This window comes from Trichosurus vulpecula, chromosome 6, assembly GCF_011100635.1.
Source record: "Trichosurus vulpecula isolate mTriVul1 chromosome 6, mTriVul1.pri, whole genome shotgun sequence".
Taxonomy (NCBI): Eukaryota; Metazoa; Chordata; class Mammalia; order Diprotodontia; family Phalangeridae; genus Trichosurus; species Trichosurus vulpecula.
In genome coordinates this window covers 262,760,248-262,784,357 of record NC_050578.1, presented here as the reverse complement: position 1 = coordinate 262,784,357, position 24,110 = coordinate 262,760,248, and the positions used below count along the sequence as shown (strand labels likewise).

The following is a 24,110-nucleotide window of genomic DNA, read 5'->3' as shown; positions in this document are numbered from 1 at the left end:
TCTAATTGGAAAAAGCTACAACTTTGAGATATACAACTAGATATTCTGATTGTGCATCCACCTATTCATCAGCAATATGACCCTGTAGTTAGCCATCTTAAATAATTATGCCACATAGGATATCAAAGCACCTTGTTATTTGCATCCCCTTTGACAATAAAGGACATTGAGTTATACAGACAAATTTAGGTAATGTGAAAAATGAATGAATAAAATTAATTTAAATACTTGGAGATAACCAAAGTATTTTTTCTCAAAGAATGTAAAATAATCATAAAATTACTCAAAATGTGCCTTGAGGAAAAGATTTAAGCATTTGATTTCCTCTCCTCCTGACTTATGCTAGGTTCATATATGAAGCCCCCAACCTTTCTTTAAATTGAATTTGCACACTTTTACAATTAGATATCTTCAAGTAAAATGGCATTAGAAGAATTAGTCTTATTCTTCCTGGCAGGACACAAAAGGATGTAGCTAAAGTGTACCTGATTTGAAACGTATTATTTGTCTTGACATCAGTGGAACATAATTTTGAATGAAAGACAGTTCTCAAATTGACAGACAACAACAATTTTATTTTTATGAGTTGCTCAAAATTTGTTAAGGTAAAGGGGAAAATGAACATTTATTGAACTATATGCTAGTGGTATTTGCAATGATACAAATAAAGAATGGAGAGTGAAATTTAAATCAGAAGACATTGGGATTTCAACAAGATTGTGATTTTTAGTTACTTTTCAGTGGATACAATACTTGGTTAATAAGATATTTACACCCATCATTGCTAATATGTTGAAGTGAGAACACCAGTGAAAGACTGTTAATAAAGTTCTGTATAATTGGCAGAGGACTCAAGGACTTTTTTGACCATATTTCTTCTTCATACTCTAGTCTAGGGAATCAAATACTGAAGCTGGTTGAGGCTCATTACTAATATATCTATTCTAGTACCCATTTCCTACACTATATATCCCAACTCCTTCCTAACAGGAAGCTTAGATTTCCCAACTCTTAGTCATCAAATACCACATTTTTTTTTCTACTCATCCCTGCCATAAAATAGAAGGAAGAGAAATGAATCATGCCACAAACAGATAATGCAAAGGTGAGGTACCCCTTAAACTGGGGGAAAATCACCTATTTTTACCTTTCTTTCTCTTCTCTCCCTCTATCTTTCATCTCTCTGTCTCTATCTGTTTCTCTATCTCTGTATCTCTATCTTTCTCTGACCTTTTCTGCCTTTGTATCTCTTTGTATCTCTCAATCAGATTTTGAAACTGATTAGAATTTCAAGGAATTGTCATTTAATCCATTGAATACTTTCCTTTACCATTACACATTGCTACTTTCTATCTGTTAGTGTATGGTCTTTGGCATTTGTTGTGATCAAAAATTTAATCACTTTGTTGTCAACCTAAAAATGACAGGTTTTTTTTTTAGCGTTGTTTGGGATGCTCACCAGATGTCAACCATAGAGTCAATCTCTTGGCTTTTATTTAAAGTCTTTCCAGTTGAGATTAAATATATAAGAACTTATAATTTCCTTGAAAATTGTGATAAGTGCATCTGTTTTATCTCCATATAAAAAGGCTTCATACGGGTAGATGTTAATGGAAACTTGCCATAACTAGGAGTCAGCAGGCTGGCAAAGTTGACAAAGTTTTTAACTTACTGTCAAGAAAATCTGAATGAACATATAATAGATGTTTGTTGTATGGAATTATAAATAATAAGGAAATTTTTTTTAAAAATGGGAAGAAATAGCAATATACTTGGTGTCAGAAGACCTGGATCGCTACTTATTTCCTGGCCCTATTATTTTCTCACTGGGCTTCAGGGTTGTCAATTAAGAGGTTAGACTTCCTTACAACTCTAAATTCACAAGGTTATTTTAATGATTATTTTACAATAATAGCAGAAATTATGTACATCAATTTTCTGGTTATTAAATAATGTATATATATATTCTCTATTCTCACTTAAATTCAAAAAGCACTCAAATTTTAGAATTGCTTTTAAGAATTTACATTTTGATATTTGCCTAAGAGTATGTTGCATTTCCTGTAGATTCTTTTTTCTTATTGCTTTGCATTAGTTGATGACTTTTTGGGTTATGTCCACATGGAAGATATTGCTCAGTGTCATTTCTCATTGGATTTTTTAATCATTATTCAGCCTATTAATTTTTGGATCTCACTTGAGTAGAGTTCTTGAAAGTGATCTGCCTGCCTATTTTTAGGTGGCCAGGTTCACTGTAATTCTCCAGGAAGTATACAATGGGCACTTATTTGGGAAAAGTCATGGAAAAATTGATGATATAATTTTACAGAATTTTAAGAGAATCAGGTGTTATCTAATCAATCTGTCCCCCATTTAACAAAACATATACACACATATACCATGTGTTTAGGTTTATATACGTACATACACATAGATACATGTGCACATATTTATGTGTGTGTATGAAGTTAATAGAAGATAAGGAACTCACTAGTGATCAGACAGGTAGAATATTTTATATCTTTAATAGAGACCTGGTGTCTAAAAATGTAGAGAATTATCAGAGATTATATAAAGGCCTTATTCTATGAGTATGGAGATAAAGAAATTTTTTTTCACCAATGGCAAATAGTATTAAATAGCCAAAAGAATGAATAGATTTAAAATTATTTGTTAAGCAGTTACCATGGTGACTAGAATTTAAGAAAAATTTGAAGGTTGTTTAGAAACTCAGTGTACTCTATACCTATAGTGCTCGATTTTGTGTTACATAGACCAGTGATCAAATCCCACATCAGAAATTGCTGAGCCACGTGATTCTGATCAAATCATCAAATTCCTCTGACCTTCAACTTTTTAACTATAAAATTAAGATCAATATCACTTATCACACAAGATTATTATAAATATAAAATGAACTTATTTAGTTAAGGCACTATATAAATATGATACTCATCATTTAATTTATTCTCTTTTATTTTACACATTGTGAAAATGAGGCAAATGGAACATAAGAGAATTGTCTCATAATCCAGAAGCATAGCCATTATTTGGACACAAAATTTCTAAATTTAATTTAAATAGTATTTTCAGTAACTAACTGGCTTAATTAATGTATGAAGTTTTTGGATGATAAATTCTGTCTTGATGTTTCTATTATCATGCTCTCTATCTTTTACATCATGGTCACTTAATAAGGGTTTTCCTGAGTTGACTCTGGAAGAACATGTTTGTTTTATTTTGATTTTTTGTTAATGTATTCATGTAGAGATTACATTTTATTTGAAATCAGAATGTGTGAGTTCAAATCCTACCTTTACTACTTCCTACTTATGACCAATTCACCTTATCTCATTGGGCCTTAGATTTCTCCTCTGTAAAGTGAGGGCATTAAAATAGATGATCATTAACTGCTTCCAACTCTAAACACCAATATATTTCCCTTGATTACTCCTGAATAATAGTAGAAAGTAATGAGACATATTTCCCTCTCATTAAATAATCTAGAAAATGTTTCCTCTATTTTCTCTTAAAAGGAAAAAAAAAAAACCCTGCTGCTGGAAATGCTTGAAGGAAATTACACATTAGTAACTGAATTTATTCTACTGGGATTTCCCACAAGGCCAGAACTACAAGTTGTCCTATTTCTGGTGTTTTTACTCATGTACAGCATGATTCTAATGGGGAACATTGGCTTGATGATGCTAATCAGGGTGGATCCGCATCTCCAGACACCAATGTATTTCTTCCTTAGCAACCTATCCTTTGTAGATCTGTGTTATTCCTCGGTCATTGTCCCCAAAATGTTAGTCAATTTCCTTTCAGAAAATAAATCAATCTCCTATTATGGTTGTGCACTCCAGTTTTACTTTTTTTGTACTTTTGCTGACACAGAGTCCTTCATCTTGGCTGCTATGGCCTATGATCGCTATGTAGCTATCTGTAACCCACTGTTATATACTATTGTAATGTCTCGAGGGATTTGTGTATGGTTGATTGTTTTGTCCTATATTGGTGGCAACTTAAGCTCCTTGGTGCACACGTCCTTTGCCTTCATACTGACATATTGTGACAAAAACATCATCAATCACTTTTTCTGTGACCTGCCCCCACTACTTAAGCTTTCCTGCACTGACACCTCCATCAATGAACTCTTACTCTCCACTTATGGAAGCTCTGTAGAGATCATCTGCTTCATCATCATCACTATCTCTTACTTTTTTATTCTTCTCTCTGTCCTGAAGATTCACTCCTCCAGTGGGAGGAAGAAAACTTTCTCCACATGTGCCTCCCACCTGACCTCTGTGGCCATCTACCAGGGGACACTACTCTTTATTTACTCCCGGCCCAGTTATCTGTATTCACCCAATACTGACAAGGTGATCTCAGTCTTCTATACTATTGTGATTCCTGTATTGAATCCATTGATCTACAGCCTGAGGAACAAGGATGTGAAAGACGCAGCCAAAAAAGTTCTAAGTACAAAGGTATTGTCATCATAAAGCACAAGTAACCATATGGAATTGTCCAAGGTGATTTTTTTACTTACTTTTCTAGATATGAATGGTAAGGAGGACTTAGAAAATGGCCTAATATAGTGGCTATGTAACCAGATATGAATTGTGTAAACTACAAATCATCTAGACAACTATTGGTGAAGTTGCAGAGAATGCAGTGGTTGAGGGATTTTCTTCACTCTACACTAATAGACATAAAATTCCAGAAATTGCCATCTCAATTGAATGAGAGTTTCCTAACATAAATTTACTAGTATTAGTAAGACAAGATTCAGACTATATCAGGAAAATAACTTAATTTTTTTAGCTCGATAACCACATCTTTAAAATAGGGATATATGAGAGAATCATGAGTGAGATACTGAGATATTAAAATAAACATAAGCCCTCAAAAATTATTGGTCAAGAAATTTATTAAGCACAAGAGTACAAATGGGTGTGTGCCAGGCCCTTGCTCTTCATAGGCATGACAACATGATGAGGATGGTACCTTGAGTGTACATCAGACTTGTGCCTCAAGGAAGTGACAAGATCTTCTGGACTTCTTCTTTTGTCTCGGATGGTTTTTACTGGACAGAGTTACAGGAACAGAGTGGGAAAGGTACCTTAGTTGCAGTCAATCAGTGCATGTTGTATACTCTGAACACTTTTATCAACTACCAGGACTCTGATTAAAAAAGTCTGCTAGCCTTACATACCTCAATTAGATGAAGACTACTAAGAGTTTAGTTTGCTAACCTTGCATTGCTAGAAATGTAAATACAGCTGACCAAGCCAGTTGTTAGATACATAGGACCTTCCTGATAGATCCATGTGTCACGCAGTATTCAAATGTGGGGTCACTTCTGTCAGTTAAGGCCTAGCAAAAGTCCCATTTTATAAGATAGCATTACATCATAAGATAATAAAATAATAATTTTATAAGATAGAAAGATAATAATAATTTATAAGATACTAAGAACAAGTTTCTTTGTCTTCCTTCCTTCCTTCCTTTCTTTTTAGGAAAATTCTTTTTGAAACTTAAATACCTGTACACTTATGACAAGTTTATAGAAGAAAGGAGGGGAAAGTGGAAGGAAAATGAAATGAAGGAAGGAAAGATTAGAGGAAGTATTGCAGGAATGAAGGAAAGAAAGGAAAGAGGGAAAGGGGGGAAGGAAAAAAAGAAGAAAGGAATGGAGGAAGGAAAGAGAGAGGAAAGGAGGGAGGGAGAGGGATAAGAAAGAAGGAAAGCCAAAATACATAAGTTTAGCAACGTATTTAATATCCCTCACTCACAGTCACCCACTTCTACAAAGATGTTAGAGAAGTATAATCTCTCTTCTTCGGTCTAAATTTGTTAATTATAATTGCATTATAATTCCTTTTGTTTTCTTGTTCTTTTGATTGACATTATTATAGTCTTTGTATGTAGTTTTTCCTGGCTCTGTATACATTGTTTTGGTTCATCTAGGTCTTTCCACATTTCCCTGAATTCTTCAAATTCATAATATCTTACAGAATCATAATAAATGTTTGTTGTTTGACTGGTTATTAAAGCAACATTTTAATGTTTTCCCCAATTGAATCCCATCCCTTTCACAAAGAGGTTTTTTAAGAGCTACTAAAATATTCTTAGTATAGCAATGGTATCACTACGATACTCCCCTTCCCACAAAACATTTATGAACTCTCCATGGCTATACAACCTAGTAAAACATAGGCATTATATTACTTTAAAACTACACCATTAACACAATCTTAACATGTTTTCCTATGTTTTTATCATTTATATGGGCAAATCCCTTCTGCTTGTAATATGTTTTCTTCTCATCTCAGCTTTACTTCCCTCCAAGATCACCTAAAGTTTCATGTTCACTAAGAAGCCATTCCTGATCTCTTGGTATTAGTTTTCTTTTTATCTTCCACCTGCCCCCAAACTCTGAGTTCTGAATCTGATCATCAGTTTTCCCCTTCCCGTCCTCATTTTGTGCTGCACTAATGGAAATTTTTGTTTTCTTTCGTTCTCAGTAGAATGTAGGCTTCTCAATGATAGAACTATTTTGGGATTCCTTTCTTTGAAATTCCTGGCAGACTATATGGTGCATTGTATTTACCAAATACCTCATAAATATAATAAAACCAAACTGAATTTTGTTTCCCAAACCCTGGAAGAAGAATAGAGCCTTCTTGATGCCAGGTTTTGTGTCATTTTCATCTCTCTGTTTTCAAAGAATAGTACCACTCAGTACACATAGTACAGGTTTAATTCTTAAATATAAGTGTTTCTGTTTCAATCCTCATTTTGTTTATGAAATTAATAAGGCATTAGAGGGGTTCAATTGACCAAAAATATTGTAGATGTGTTAAAATTCAACCTGATAGCAATTTGTTCGTGACATCTGTTGGGCTCTCCACTACTACTATTACTGTTGAAATGGTCGTTACTTTTATTATTATTATTCATTTTTTTCAGAATTAAAAAAACACAAATATAATTAATGTCTCTAGATGATCCATTCATAATTTCAGTAATTGTCTTTACTTAGATCATTCCTACATCTATGCATCTACTCCAACTCTCTTTTTATCTCCTGACATTCAGTACAACATTGCCAATGACTTGTTTAACACTTTAAACTTGATCCCTATGGGAATTTTCAAAATCAACATGTCTGAAATTGAACTCATTCTTTCCTCATAAATTGCCCCAACTTCTTTACTTCTGTCCAGTGCATCGATGTTATATCAGTCACACTGATTATCAACCTCTCATTTATGCTTAACTCCTTATGCTACATATCTAAGCAGTTTCCAAGTCTTCCTTATTCTACCATCATGATCTCTAACACATTCATCCCACTCTCTCCTATTACATGATCACCACCAAAACCAATGTCATTTCTTTCAAGGAGTATTTTAGTAGCCTTCTGATTGTTTTCTTTGCCTCATATCTCATCCATCCCCATTCCATACTACCTGAAGCTGTCAAATGATTGTTCCTAAACCATTAGTATAACTATATCATTCTCTACTTCAATAAGTTTCAAATTCCCAACTGCCACTAAAATAAAATACAAATTTGTCTGTCACTTAAAGTCTTTCAGAATTTGTCTCCAAATAGTTGAGTATTGTTTCCCACATCTCTTATTCCAAAACTCCTAACCTGTCTTTCTTTAAATTTCTTGCATACACTACTCCATCTATAATCTCTTTGCCTTTAAACAGTCTTACCTTCATTCCTGGAATAGACACCCTCCTCCAATTACCATCTTACAATTTGAATATTGGCCCTTTGCATTTTATTTTTATATTTACTTATTTGTATGTATTCCAGGCAAGCACATATTTTCTGCATACTAGACAATAATACAGTACAATTGAAATTGTATTGAGTTTGGAATGCTGGGACCTTGATTCCAAATCAGATATTAGCTGTGGGATCATTGGCTAATTACCTAACATTGCTAGTCTTCACTTTCCTCATGATTTAATTATAACTAGCATTTACATAGCAGATCCATGTTTAAAACATTCTTTACCTATATTGCCTCACTTTATTTTCAGAAGAACCCTGAAGCTAGGTGCTATTATTATTCTTATTTTACAGATAAAGTAACTAAAGCATACAGAGGTTGGGTGATTTCCCCAGGGTCACATAGCTAGTAACTGGATGAGGTAGAATTTGAACCCAGGTCTTCTTAACTGACAGTCAAAAACAAAATCAGTAGGCAATTCAGATGGATCTCATTTAGATGAGTAGAGCAGTGCTTGAGGTGTTCTAAAGTCTCTTTTACCTTGAAATTTATAATCACTCCCATATTTTAAGATCCTTTTTTGAAAGAGAATGCTTGTATCTACATCCCTAGTAATAAGTAGAGAGAGCTGCACATTGAAGTGCTTTGAAATATTATTTTGATTGATTTATACATTTTTGCAAATAATATTTATTAGAGTGCAATTAGTAGTTTCTTGTTACATGAGGCCTTCACTCCAACATACTAGGTACCACTTGAGACTAGTCAGAAGTATGATGGCAATAATGTACCATAAGCTAATCATGTTGACTTTAAAATTTGGCAAATAAATCAGTCTTTTCTTAAATTTGATAAGTCATTGTCACACCAGTGCTTTTCCGCAACCATGATCAGCAAGCAAGATTAAATCCTACTCTTACATTTGCATACATATTAGAATATATTTATTAGTTTCTTATTACCTGAGGCCCTCACTCTACCATACTAAGTACCATTTGAGACTAGTCAGAAGTATGATGGCAATAATGTACCATAAGCTAATCATCTTGGCTCTAAAATTTGGCAAATGAATCAGTCTTTTCTTAAATTTGATAAGTCATTGATTGTCACACTGGTGCCTTTCCCCAGCCATCATCAGCAAGCAAGATTAAATCCTACTCTTAATTTGCCAATGCATCCAAGATATTCTACAATGAATGGGAAAAAATCACCCATTATCATCCTGGGGAACAGCCACTGTGAGGATATAATCTGATATATGCTTCTGAAGGTGCTATATCTACATATATTGAACACATAGTAAAATTTTTCTTGCCACTTAAACTTTGGCAATGTCAAATGGTTCATATCAAATGCTGAAATTATTTTATCAGTGGAAATGCCATTAAATAAGAAACATTAGCATCAGATTTTCTATTGTACCCTAAAAATGGTAACTTTCCTAATTATTGGCATTTGAAGTCTTCCATTTGTATTGTCTCCCCCATTAGAATGTTACCTTCTTGACAACAAGATCTGTCTTGTTTCTTCTCTTGTGTATCACTAATGCTTAGCACAGTATATAAATAATATGTTCATTTATAATCAGAGGTTTGTTTTTTTTTTCAATAAGCTTCAACTGGAAGAAACATAACAAAGTACTAAGTGCAAACTTTCAATTCTACTGGTGAACAATTTTAATCCAAGTGAGTTTAAATGACTTGTCCAAGATGACTTGGGTTGTATCAGAGAAGGCAGAATTGAAAGGTCTCTCTCTGCAACTTTCACCTAATGCTTACAGTTCTTCCCCCTGGAATAAGAGATGTGGGGGGACATTTACCCACACAAGTAAACATGAAAATCCTGTTTCAGATGGTTACTAGCTATGTAATTATGACTAATACACTAAATAGGGCCTTAGTTTTTCATGCATAAAATGGAAACAATCTCTACATACCTATGTGACAATATTATTGTGATGATTGAATGAGAAATCTTTATAAAGCATTTTACAAATCTTAAAATAATACTTTCATTTTGTGAGGCAAAGCTTAATGGCAGAACAAAGGCAGCTCTCACCTGCACCGTCCCAAATTCTGATGAAAACAATATTAAATAATATTAAAAAATAATGACTCGAGATGAGTTAGGAAGCAGCAGAACCAACAAAATGACATGTTGAAACAATTTTCCAGCCCAAGAAAATTTAGAAGGCAGGCTGGAAAGGTCTGTCTTGCTTCAGTTGGGGTGGCATCCAGTCAAGTGCAAGCCAACAGAAGGCCTTCATGAGGACTAAATTGGTAAAAGATGTATCTGTAAATCTTAAACCACAGATGGTAAGGGCATCAGTCAACTGGCCAAAGGAGACTATGGATACCAAAACCAGGAAGAGCCAAAACAGAGAAATAAACTATGAAATTATAGAAAAATTTACCTAAAGAATACTGATACAAAGACAAATAAATTACCACTGGGAAGATTAAAGCAATCTATCACAAATATTATATACCAGGAAGGCACGGCTGGTTCAATATCAGAAAAAAAACCAATTAGCATAATTAACCATATTAATTACAAAACTGATAGAAACCATACGATTATCTCAAGAAATGTAAAAAAAGCTTTTTTGTCAAAATACAACACTCATTAAAATTAAAAATACTTCACAGAATAAAAATAAATGGAGCTATCCTCAAAATCATAAGTAATATCTTTCTTAAAAAATCATCATTCTTCTATATTGTACTGGAAATGCTAGCTATACCAATAAGAGAAGAAAATGAAATTTAAGGATTAGAATAGGCAATAAGAAAACAAAACTTGCTCTGTTTGTAGATGATACCATGAGATATGTGGAGAATAACAGAGAATCCATTTAAAAAGTAGTTGAAATAACAACTTTAGCAGAATTAGAGAAGAAAAAATAAATCCATACAAATTTTCATTATTTTTACATAACACCAACAAAGTCTAGCATCAAGAGATAGAAAGAGATAGTCCATTTAAAGTAATTTTAGACAGTATAAAATATTTGGGAGTCTACATGACAAGACAAACCCACAAACTATATGAACACAATTATAAAACTCTTTTCACAAAAAATAAAGTCAAATTTAAACAATTGGACAAATATTAATTTTTCACAGATAAGCAGAGCCTATGTGATTCAAATTACAATTTAATCTAAATTATTTTACTTATCCAGTGCCATAATTATCTAACTACCTCTAGAACTAGAAGAAATAATTGCAAAATTCATCTGGAAAAAATGAAAGGTCAAGAATATGTAAGAACAATTAAAAAAAACATGTGAAGAAAAGTGGCTTAGTCATATCAAATCTCATACTGTATTACAAAGCATTAATTATCAAAATAATCTGGCACTGGCTAAGAAATAAAGTCTTGGATCAGTCTTACAGATGGAGTACACAGTACACAGGAGTATATGACCATAATAATCTTATGTTTGATAAACCCCAAAATCCAAACTTTTAAGACAAAACTTTACTGTTTGATAAAAAATGCAGGGGAAATTGGAAAATGGTTTGGCAGAAACTACTTGCAGACCAAGATCTCACAGAGTATACCAAGAGAAGGTCACAATGGAAACATAATTTAGGCATAAAGGATGATACCATAAGCAAATTAAAGGATCATAAAGTAGTTTATCTTTCAGATCTATGGGTAAGGGAATAATTTCTGACCAAATAATAGATGGAAAGTATCATGGGATCTAAAATGGATGATTTCATTAAATTAAAATGTTTCTGCACAAAAATCACCAATGCAGCCATGATTACAGGAAAGCAGAAAACTCATTGCAGAAGTTGAGAACTATGACTGTGGAACACTGTCCTAGCATCTTCAATTGGTATATTGGTTGGTTTTATTAACTTGCTCTTTCTGTTGTTGAATTTTCTCTGTCTCTGTCTCTGTGTACCTTTTTTGCTCTTTCTCTGTTAAAGGTGTGGCTCTCTTTATAGTGGCAGAGATAAAAGATTGATCTGATGAGAAAGATGTTGTCAAAACAAAATACATGTATTTTAATTTAAAAAATTAAGTGTGTGAAAAATCAAATATAATCTGGCCAGAAGAGAGTGAAAAGGGCCATGTAGGCTAAAGTGATAGCATGCAGAAAAGTACAAATTGAGTAATCAATAATAACTAAAATTCAACATGCTTCTTTGCAATGACAATAGCACAATTTAGGCACAATTAGATAGGTTCACACATATGTTTCATATATTGGAGGCGTTGGAGGTAAATTTGGATTGATACAAAGAATTAGACCAAATAAGAGAGAGATAATATTTTTGTAGTGGAATGTGAAAGACCATTTAGTCCTACCTTCTCATTTTCAGATGAGAAAACTAAAGCTCATAGAGGTTAAGTGACCTAGTGTAATATTAATTAAGGTGGGACTTTTCGCTGTTGACCTTTAATGATTGGGGCCTTTGAATGGGGCAGACGAAGTAGGATGTTTTTGCATTTCTCAGCACTGAGACAATTGGGATTCATTGATTTGCATACTATGTGATTTTGGGGGTGGAGAACATTTCCATGCTCAACCTGGTGAGGTGGGGACCCTCAGGTCCCTGAACAGGATATATAAGTGCAGAGGTTAGCATTCTCTCTCAGAGCTCTGAGCCACAGCAGGAGCGGCCTGTGACTCTGGGCCAGCTATTATAATGAGCTCCCTGGCTGAACACCCAAATGTTGATAACTACAAATTGTATTTGGTCTGTAATTCAGGGTGCTGGTTTTTTCCCCTGAACTAAGTAAACGATATTAATATACTGAATTAAAGTAAGATTAACACTTCAATGTTGATTTCCTTAATAAAGCAGATGAAAATGACTTAGGCTTGCAACATTATGTGAGCTGGTTGTTGTTGGCTTTATACCTTCACAGCAGCTGCTAGCTGGATTGTTGAAACACCTGGCTAAATATATGAAGGCAGCAAGTAGTAAAGATAAGGTATAAACTCCTCCTTCTCTGATAGTACATTTAGTTCTGTTTTCTGTAGGATGAATCTTGTATTTATTTTTAGTGTCTCAAAAAGGAGTACATAGCAATGGAAAGTAATTTAAAAAATAAATGAAAACAGCACTAGCTTGGGAATTATAATAACTAAATCTACATCCTAACTTTATCCCATAATATCCTTGCACAAGTTATATAAACTCTGTGTCTATGTCTCCTAAGCTTTTAACATGAAGGTGTTGCAGTAGATGATCTCTGAACTCCTTTCCATTTTCAGAGCCTACAAACTTTTGTGGCTATCAGAAATAAATACAGTAGTGTGGGAGAACATGCTGGATTTAAACTCAGGAGATATCTGGATTTTAAATTTGCTTTTTACAATGAGCTATGAATCAAGAGGGAAATTAATCACTCTCAGCCTAAGTTTTCTTATCTGCAATAAGGACATAGTAAAACCCAGAGTGTAGATAGGAGGGGGACGGAGTCAAGATGGCAGCTGGAAAGCAGGGACTTGCATGAGCTCCATGCCAGGTCCCTCTAAAAACTTATAAAAAATGTCTCTGAACAAATTCTAGAACTGCAGAACCGACAAAATATCAGAGGGAAGCAGAGCTCCAGCCCAGGACAACCTGTATGGTGGCTGGGTGAGGCCTATCACACACAGAGCTGGGAGAGTAGGGGAGCTGAGTGGAGCCCAGCATGAGTGGCGGGAGGAGCAACCAGACCAGGAGCTGGTGGAAGAGGCCCTAGCGCCCTGAATCAATGAGCTGAGGCAGTTACCGGACTTCTCAACCCACAAACACCAAAGACAACACAAAAGGTTAGTGGGGAAAGCTGCAGGGGACAGGGTGGAAGGTGTTCCTGGTTCACCAACCACCCCTGAGGCAGCAGGGGTGGTACAGCTACACAACTACAGCTGCAGTTGCTTCTGGCCTAGACCCACCTGGTGGGAGGAATTAAGTGGCAGATCTGAGCAGGAGTGCAGAGCCTACTTAAGATCTGAGTGCAGTCGAGGTTGGTGGTTCTTGGGGAAGGAGGAGTGACGGTGTGGCAGAGCTGGCTGTATAGAAAGAGCTCTTAAAACAACAGCATATTCCCTAAAGCTTGGAATAAAGTCCTCTTTACTCTACACACAGTCATAACCCAATGAAAAACTCAAGGGTCAAATAAGTTGACTGGGAACATGGCCAGGCAGTGAAAACAGACACAGATTCAGTCTCAGACTTTGGAATGTTTCTTTGGTGACAAAGAAGACCAAAACATACAGACAAAAGAAGTCAACAAAGTCAAAGAACCTACAACAAAAAGCTCCAAGAAAAACATGAACTGGTCTCAGGCCATGGAAGACCTCAGAAAGGATTTGGAAAAGCAAGTTAGAGAAGTAGAGGAAAAATTGGGAAGAGAAATGAGAACAATGCAAGGAAACCATGAAAAATAAGTCAATGGCTTGAAAATGGAGAACCAAAAAAATACTGAAAAAAATATTGAAGAAAACAACACCTTAAAAAACAGACTAACTGAAATGGCAAAAGAGCTCCAAAAAGCCAATGAGGAAAAGAATGCCTTTAAAAGCAGAATTAGCCAAATGGTAAAGGAGGTCCAAAAGACCACTGTAGAAAATACTACCTTAAAAATTAGATTGGAGCAAGTGGAAGCTAGTGACTTTATGAGAAATCAAGATATTTTAAAACAGAACCAAAGCAATGAAAAAGTGGAAGACAATGTGAAATATCTCATTGGAAATTCTACTGACCTGGAAAATATATCCAGGAGAGATAATTTAAAAATTATTGGACTACCAGAAAGCCATGATCAAACAAAAAGCCTACATATCATGTTTCAAGAAATTATCAAGGAGAACTGCCCTGATATTCTAGAACCAGAGGGTAAGATAGAAATTGAAAGAATCCACAGATTGCCTCCTCAAAAAGCTCCCCAAAAGAAAACTCCTCAGAATATTGTTGCCAAATTCCAGAGCTCGCAGATCAAGGAGAAAATACTGCAAGCAGCCAGAAAGAAACAATTTGAGTATTGTGGAAACACCATCAGAATAACAAAAGATCAGGCAGCTTGTACATTAAGGGATCAAAGGGCTTTGGAATACGGTATTCCAAAGGTAAATGGAGCTAGGATTAAAACCAAGAATCACCTACCCATGCTCCAAGACAAGGACTTCCAATAAAATAGAGGACTTTCAAGCTTTCTCAATGAAAAGACCAGAGCTAAATAGAAAATTTGATTTCCAAACACAAGAATCAAGATAAGCATGAAAAGGTAAAGAAGAAGGAGAAACCATAAGGGACTTACTAAAGTTGAACTGCTTTGTTTACATTCTTACTTGGAAAGAGGATGTGTATGATTCATGAGACCTCAGTATTAGGGTAGCTGAAGGGAATATGCATATATATAGTGTGTGTATGTATGTATGTATGTATGTATGTATGTACATACACACACACATACGTATGTTTGCATATATGTATATGTGTGTATGTATGTATATATGTAAGTGTATATATATACACACATGCATATATATATATATACACATATATACGTATATATGTGTATATATAGACATATTTAGACAGAGGGCAGAGGGTGCATTGAATATGAAGGGATGATATCCAAAAATAAAAATAAAATCAAATTAAGGGATGAGAGAGGAACATACTGAGAGAGGGAGAAAGGGAGAGATAGAACATGGGGTAAATTAACTCTCATAGAAGTGGCAAGGAAAAGCAGTTCTGTAGGAAGGGAAGAAGGGCCAGGTGAGGGGGAATGAGTGAATCTTGCTCTCATTGGATTTGACCTGAGGAGGGAATACCATACACACTCAATTGGGTACCTTACCCCACAGGAAAGAAGGAGGAAGAAGATAAAAAAGGGTGGATGATTGAAGGGAGTGCAGATAGGGGAAGGAGGTAATCAAAAACAAACACTTTTGAAAAGGGACAGGGTCAAGGGAGAAAATTCATTAAAGGGGGCTAGGTTAGGAAGGAGCAAAATATAATTAGTCTTTCACAACATGAGTGTTGTGGAAGGGTTTTACATAATTATATGCATGTGGCCTATGTTAAATTGCTTGCCTTCTTGGGGAGGGTGTGTGGGGAGGGAAGAGGGGAGAGAATTTGGGACTCAAAGTTTTAAAAACAGATGTTCAAAAACAAAAAAAAGAAAAGTTTTTGCATACAACTATGAAATAAGATACACAGGTAATGGAACATAAAAATTTATCTTGCTGTACAAGAAAGGAAGGGAAAAGAGGATGGGAGGGGAGTGGGGTGACAGAAGGAAGGGCTGACTGGGGAATGGGGCAACCAGAATATATGCCATGTTGGAGTGGGTGGGAGAGTAGAAATGGGGAGAAAATTCACAATTCAAACTCTTGTGAAAATCACTGGTGAAAACTAAATGTATTAAATAAATAAAATTTAAAAAAAAAACAGAGTCGCTACTTCACTGTGATGTTCTTAGGATGAAATGACAATTATTCTTAAACCTAAAAGTTCTGTATCTATCTTTACTACTGCCGTTGCTGCTGCTTCTGCTACTTTCCCTCCTCCTCCTCCTCCTCCTCCTCCTCTTCCTCCTCCTCCTCTTCCTTCTCCTCTTCCTTTTCCCCTTCTTCCTATTACTATTGTCATCAAAATGGGCACAATGAAACTTTATAAAATGACTGATCAAATATTCTTTGTAAAAGGGGAATCTTGTAGTCACAGTCAAAATTCTAGTACAAGTGGGGCATGGTTAGTTTTGGGAGAAAAATTCAAAACCAACAATTTAGAACATGATGCCAAATTCAATATGTAAAAAAAGATGACATTCAGGCATTATTTTGTTCCCAATTACTAGGCGTTTCTTTATTTTATTTTTTTTTAATTTATGGAACAAAACAAACATTTCCAGAAGATAGTGCAATCAAAATGGTTGTACATAAGCTGCAAATCTACTATGCATAACTTGCTACTCTTTTCAAATACACAACAAAATTATCATGTAATATTTTCCAGTTTTTCCTTCCCTACCTCCCTATCATAGAGATGATTATAATCAGACACAAATAGGTATACACAATCACATACACACAATACACACATACATAAAATTTTTCTATACATACCTCTATTTACCAGTTCTTTCCCTAGATGAAGATACGTTCTTTCTTCACATGTCCTTTATAGTTAATTTGGGTATTTATAATAGTCAAAATCACTTATTCATTCAAAGTCCTTCTTAAAGCAGTATTATTGTAATTGTATTCAGTGTTCCCTTGTTTCTGCTCATTTTGCTCTTCATAACTTCATGCAAGTCTTTCCACATTTTTTCCTAAGATCATATTTCTTATAGCACTGTAGTATTCCATTATAATCATATAACACAACTTGTTCAGCCATTTAGATTTTTCTTTTGTGAATTAGCTCCCTTTGAAAATTCTTTTTAAAAAATCTGGAACCCTCTTCTTTGCCTCATATTCTTGAATGAATTTGGAATTGATTTATGCTATTTCTCCAGCTGAAATGCCTGTTACAAGGAAATCAATATTGGGGCAGCTGATTGTCAAAGAATCTCAAAGGAATACCCTCTTATAAGCTTTCACCATTGGATATTTAAATACAACATAGATAAATCAACAGTCACTCTGAGATCAATATCAATAATGTTGATATACTTGGGAAGAGTATGAGACACACACAGGGAAACCTTGCTTCAATGGGGATATGTGTGTGTATGTCATATTATAAGTATGTATGGGTGTATATATGTGGATGTATATCTATATGAATGACCATTTATGTATATTATAAAAATATTTGCTCATACATAGTGCATACACATATACACACATGTGTTTGTTTCTAAATCTGAACTCATTTATACTATTTCTAGTCAATAATTTAGTTATATAACTATATTCTTGTCTCATGGAAATAGAAATCAAGTAAGGGCTAGAAATGGAATATATGTGCATTTATGTACACATGTAGAGATATGTGTATACATATGTGTATATGTTTTAGGAAACATATGAATAAAACAGACAGATTGATGTACATTTATTTATACTTATGTATAATGTATTGTTTATATACAGATACCTAACTGTATGCATATACAGACACATAGGATGTATGTGTGTTAAAAAAAGATAAAAGAGAAATTTGCAATTTGCTCTTTGGGAGATTATAACTTTTAATTGCTGTGATAGTTTTGACAAGGCCAGAGGGGACAAGGTATGGTTTGTCCTCCCTAAAGAACAGAAACTCTATGTTTGGTTTTATTTCAAATCTGTTAGCATTAGTTTACACACACACACACACACACACACACACACACACACACACACACACAAAATCATTGCTGCTTAGAAGGGGTCAAGGAGTTGAGATAATCTTCCTGTTAGAAACTCTCATCAAGTAAGATCTTTATAATATTTTAGAATATTTTCAAACCAAGACAACATCCTCTAGTCAAGATCAAGATACAACTGTTTCAGAAAAGACTTTCATACATTCAAAGAAACAATAAAACCTTAAAATGTCAGCATGCTGTTGACATATCTATCATTCTGTCATTCTTCATTCAAACTTGTCTAGTATGAAAAAGGAAAGCTGTTCTTAAAAACATTACAGTGAGGGGCTTCTCTCTTTTTTTGGTCACCATTTGAATTCTATCTTCAGGGAGAACAGAGTATTTCCCTGAAATTTTTGGTATTTACAAAATGATTTCAGGCTATGGCAAAATTTATTCGACATTCAATTATTTATTAATGAGGGAATTTTCATTCACATAAGTACAAAAGTAGATGATCATGATGATGATGATGATGATGATGATGATGATGATGATGATGGAGATGATGTTGGTGATGACAGTAATAACAAAAACAGCTAGTGTCTACTCACTGCTTTAAGGTTTGCCTTACATTCATCTGATCCTCAAAATAACCCTGTGAAGGAGGTGCTATTTTTATTCTGGTTTTACAGGAGAGGCTACTGAGGCTGAGATAAGTAAAAAGATTTACTCAATAGCATATCCAAGTCAGGATTAGAACGCTGGTCTTCCTGAAATCAGATCCAGTACTAACTTGATAAACTGTTCTGCCTAGTTGCCTCATTTCTAATAAAGAGAATGGGAAGTTTAGTATATTTCAACATAGCTTACTAACTTCTTGAGCTTGAAAAAATCATTGAACTTCATTGGACTTCAGTTTCTTCCTCTGTAAAATGAAGGTCTTGGAGCAGATGTTCTCTGATGTCCCTTCCAGTCCAAATCTATGATAATACGATTTTATGTTTTAATCTCTCTGAAACTCAGTTTCTTTATCTGAAATTTGGGGAAATAATGAAAACTATTATTTTCCTCACAGGATTGTTTTAATAATTAGAGAACAATAGTATTATAAAAGTGCTGGATAAACTTTAAAGCCAGTTACAAATCTAAATTTCTCTTCCTCCTTTCACTTCTTCTTTTCCACAGTACACTGCATGCATTAATGCCTTACCAAATATGTATGAAGCTAAATTCAGTTTTTCCATCTGAAAAGGCAATATTTGGGGCACAATGGTTAATTAATTAAAAGATTTTTGTCCTTCATCACCCCTCCTCTCCCTTGTATGAATCCTTTTTGTTGATATCTTCCATCACCAGCACACAAAGGCAATATAACCTGAGATCTCCATTCACACTTTCATCCAGTTTGAGTAAAAAAAACAAAAAACACCAGAGGACTAACAGTTTAAATGTGTCCCCAGTTGCACTTCCCACTTTGGTCTAAGGCAATGTATCATTCAAGGAAGAGAAGACAAATGGGTTGTCCCAATGGGTTAATTAGATAAGTGTTTACACAAGAGTGTTGAGATAAATCAGAGGCTTCCAAGCTTTAAGTTCTAAATGTCACTAAATAAAAAGAAAAAGAATTCTCTGCATTCAGTTACATCAGACAAGACATATGGCTGCACTTTGGCCAGGTAGGTTTAAGAAATGTCAAGAGATGGCATTATAGGACATTGGTTATAGAGGACAATCTTATTAAGGAACGCTTCCTGTAGGCTTTCCTCTCCCCATTTGTTCTATATGCATATGTTCCCCACATAAACAATCTCAAATAGTGAGACTAGCAATAAGTAACAAAATATTATTCTTTTTAGTGGATTATACAATTTCCAGTATCGGTCATATGGTGTTGCACTATGAAAATTACATGTGAAAGATTGCAATGTCATTAGGAGTTGTAATAGAAAATAAAACTTAAGGACACTTCTACACTTATCTTAAAATACCAGGGAAACTAGAGAATTAGGAATCAATGAATTACCACCAAAATTTTTGGGAGCTCTCATTTCTACATTTGTGTGCCAGAGTTGTAGGTCATCACATTCATTTTCAATGAAGAATTTGCCTGTATCATTGAAGATCAGAACTCCAAATTATTATATTATGAAGAAATCTGAGGTTTGTGAGTCAGTAAGTGACTTGCTCAAGATCACACCAGCCAGTTTGAAGAAAAAGGTAGAACTTGACACCAGGATATTTAACTGTGAGAGCAGTAAAATATATATCAATTAACCAAGACATTTTCCTATGCTTGTAATATTTGATAACTATCTGTCAAATTGAATGAATATCCACAGAATTTAATAAAATTTGCAAAAAAACTTACTGTGAATATTTGATGACAAATATTTGTGTAAGATATATATTTGTTATTTCTCCCTTTTATGGTTGAGCAAACTGAGGCTCAAATGTCTTCTTCCAATTTTCCTTAGTCATGTGGTCAATGAGTGTCAGAGGGAAGCCTTCAGGACCCTAAGAGTCATTCTCTAGAGAAGTTATAAAGATTATTCTACCCATCATGAGACCTGACCTTTCACCATATACATATCAGAAAAGAAAATCTTATAATATTGAACTGAGACCGAGACTTATCAAGCACTTGGACAAAACTGAATATAACTAATCTCATCTGAGAGTAACAATATCTTTTGTTTTCTTTTGTTCCAGTATTTTTAATAAAGGATTTTGTATATACCTCACTCTGCTTCTGATCCTGCCATCTTTATCTTTGAGGGTACCATCATCTTAAAAGTCACCAAGATTTGCAACCTAGGGTGTCATCCTCATTCCCTCCTCTCTCAATCTCTCTCTCTCTCTCTCTCTCTCTCTCTCTCTCTCTCTCTCTCTCTCTCACACACACACACACACACACACACACACACACAAACACATGCACACATACACAACGCCCCCCCACACACACACACAATGTCCATTCAGTTGCAAAGTTCTATCAAGTTTACCTTTGGAACATATCTTGTTTACCACTCCTATCTTCATATGAAATTTTCAAAGCTCTGGGGCAAACACTCAACACTTCTAACCAAGATTATTGTGCCTTGTGCTTAGTTTACTTGCCTCATTCAATCACTCTCAAATGTACTCCATCCATTAATCAGCTATCAGATTTTTCTTCCTAAATAGCAGATCTGACCATGTCACTACCCCTCCCCTACTCAATAAACTGCAATGGTGCTCTATTACAACAATGGTCAAATGTAAAATCCTATGCTTAGCTTTTAAAACCCTCCATGTCCTCGTTCTCTTTGTATCTTTCCAGCCTATTTATACCACATCCACCTTTACTTGCTTAGAAATAGCAAAGTGGTACAGTGGGTAGAATAATGGACCTGCAGTCAGGAAGTTTGGAGTTTTCAACTTACTTTACATGCTTACAAGTTGTCTTATCCTGAATAGATCACTTAACATCTATCTCTCTCAGTTTCTTCATATAAAAAGAGACAACAATAAGACCCCTCTTTTAGGGATTTTGAGAATAAAATGTGAAAACTTTTAAAACACTTTGCAAACCTTTAAAATGCACATTTTAGTTATTCTTACTATTTACTCTAAATTCTAGTATCAGTTATGTCCTTCCTGTTACACAACACTCAGCATTTCTAACTGGACATTTTATTTGGCATTCTGGATTTCTTTCTCTTCTCAACTTTGCCTCACAGATTTCTTGTCTTAATACAAATTGTAGCCAATATCCCACATTACACAACAAGAAACTCTCAGTCCTCTTTAATACATATACATTGCTCTTGAGAATACCATGTATACTTATATATGCATATACATACGTACAAAATATATACATATACAGTAAATATTTTCACTATACACACATATATTTACATATGCAGACACATTTGTTTGCATGTTTTCTCATTTGAATGTAAGCTCCTTGAGAGCAGCAACTATTTATACCTTTATTTGTATCCACAGTCATTATCATACTCCCTGGTACACAGTAAATACTTACTAAATTTTTATTCAGTTAAGGCTCCCATTATACCATTAAGAAAACTGAAGCTCAGGAATGTTTGTGTATTTGATCATGGTCACATAATTAATATATGTCTGAGGCAGGTTTTCAGTTCAACTCTTCCTGAATCCAAGTTTAGTGATTCTTAAATATGCATCAGTTCTATTAGTCGAAGACTGTAACATCTGAAGTCATTTAGCTTTTGGGAGGAATGTTGTGAAATAATACAGTTGATATTTCTCAGAATTACTATCAGGAGAACTTATATGAGCACCTTCATCTAATACTTATTAATGGTGTAATCGAAGGAAAATTATTCAATTATTCTGAACTTTTACACAGAGGGAAATATGATGTATTAATCTTTGTAGTTTACGCATCATCAATTTGTACTAAGGAATTTTTTAATCTGTAAAGTACTATACAATTATGAGGTATCTTTATGTCTTCAATTCCTTCTTCTCTGTTTTATGAATACCTCATCTGCATAAAATGAAGTTTGATATCTTTCTGTGGCATTAATAAGTAAGGTTCAGGAACTATCTCTCCTCTTATTACAGATGAGAAGCAATCCACAAGTCCTCTCTGCTCTATAGCTTCACAAAAGAGTGGAAACACAATTCCTCCATTTGCATGTTTCCTGTTCACAGAAACAGAGGAGAGAACAAAGAAGAAGTGATGGAGAAGAATTATTCCATCCCAACTGAGTTCATCCTCCTGGGAATCACCAGTGCTCCAGAGCTAAAAGTGTTCCTTTTTGTTCTCTTTCTCACCATTTATTTGGTTACTCTTGTAACAAATCTTGGGATGATCATCTTAATCAGGATAGATTCCCAACTCCATTTGCCCATGTATTTCTTCCTTAGCCACATGTCCTTCTGTGATCTCTGCTACTCCACAGCCATTGGTCCCAAGATGCTGGTGGACTTCTTTGCCAAAGACAAATCCATTTCTTCCATTGGTTGTGCTCTGCAATTCTACTTCTTTTGTTGGTTTACAGATGCTGAGACTTTATTGTTAGCAGTAATGGCCTTTGATCGCTACATGGCAGTAAGCAACCCTTTGCTTTATACAGTAAATATGTCCAGCTGGGTCTGTTACTTATTGACTGCTAGTGTCTACATGGTGGGGTTGGTGGATGCGCTGGTTCATACTACTTTAACCTTCACACTGAGTTTCTGCAAGTCCAATGAGATTAATCATTTCTTCTGTGATGTTCCTCCTCTTTTAATAATCTCTTGTTCTGATACCTATGTTAATGAGCTGGTGATCTTCACTGTCTTTGGCTTTATAGAAATGGTCACCATTTCAACAGTCCTCATTTCTTATTGTTACATAATCCTGTCTGTATTTAAGATGCCCTCCACTGAGGGCAGATACAAAACATTTTCAACCTGTTCTTCTCACTTAACTGCTGTCACAATATTTCAGGGTACTATGCTTTTTATGTACTTCAGGCCAAGTTCCTCCTACTCACTAGACCAAGACAAAGTGACCTCCTTGTTTTATACTCTTGTCATTCCCATGTTAAACCCCTTGATCTACAGTTTAAGAAACAAAGATGTGAAAAGGGCCTTGGGGAAACTGAAAAATAAAATATATTCCTAATATTGGTTGCTATAATCTCAGCAAATCTCAGTGGGAGATTGGGGGTCTGAAAGTACAATTCAATTCATTAAAGATATGCTAAGCCACTTTAGTTATTTGAAGTCCTATTGAAGTGACATTAACATGCCAATACACAAATACTGAATCTCAAAAAGTGAAAAGAATCTCAGAGTTCACCTAGTGCAATCTGTACTTAAAGAGGATTGTATACTAAAAAATTCTGATAATTATTTCTATGTCAAACATTCCTCGGAAAGTGAAATTTTCTAAATCAATGTGTGTATATATACACACATGAACACATGTACATATACATATACTTGTGTGTACTATTTATATTATTTTATATGCATGAAAGAATATGAGTAATTGGGATTTTAGGAAAATAGAGCTATGAATCACAGATTATATCTTTACCTCAGTGAGTTATCTATGTAATGAGGATCAATTTTAAATGAT

The 24,110-nt window shown here is 34.6% G+C and overlaps 2 protein-coding genes across 2 annotated transcripts; both read left to right on the top strand.

The window, feature by feature from the left end:
- The first annotated feature begins 3,557 nt into the window (after window positions 1–3,557).
- LOC118855550 (olfactory receptor 5I1) lies at window positions 3,558–4,502 on the top strand. Its single transcript, XM_036765673.1, has one exon. The coding sequence runs from the start codon at window positions 3,564–3,566 to the stop codon at window positions 4,500–4,502; it is 939 nt and encodes a 312-aa protein (XP_036621568.1). The 5' UTR covers window positions 3,558–3,563.
- Window positions 4,503–22,721: 18,219 nt separating this feature from the next.
- Window positions 22,722–23,651, top strand: LOC118855037 (olfactory receptor 5W2-like). The gene has a single exon (XM_036765170.1). The coding sequence runs from the start codon at window positions 22,722–22,724 to the stop codon at window positions 23,649–23,651; it is 930 nt and encodes a 309-aa protein (XP_036621065.1).
- Window positions 23,652–24,110: the final 459 nt, after the last annotated feature.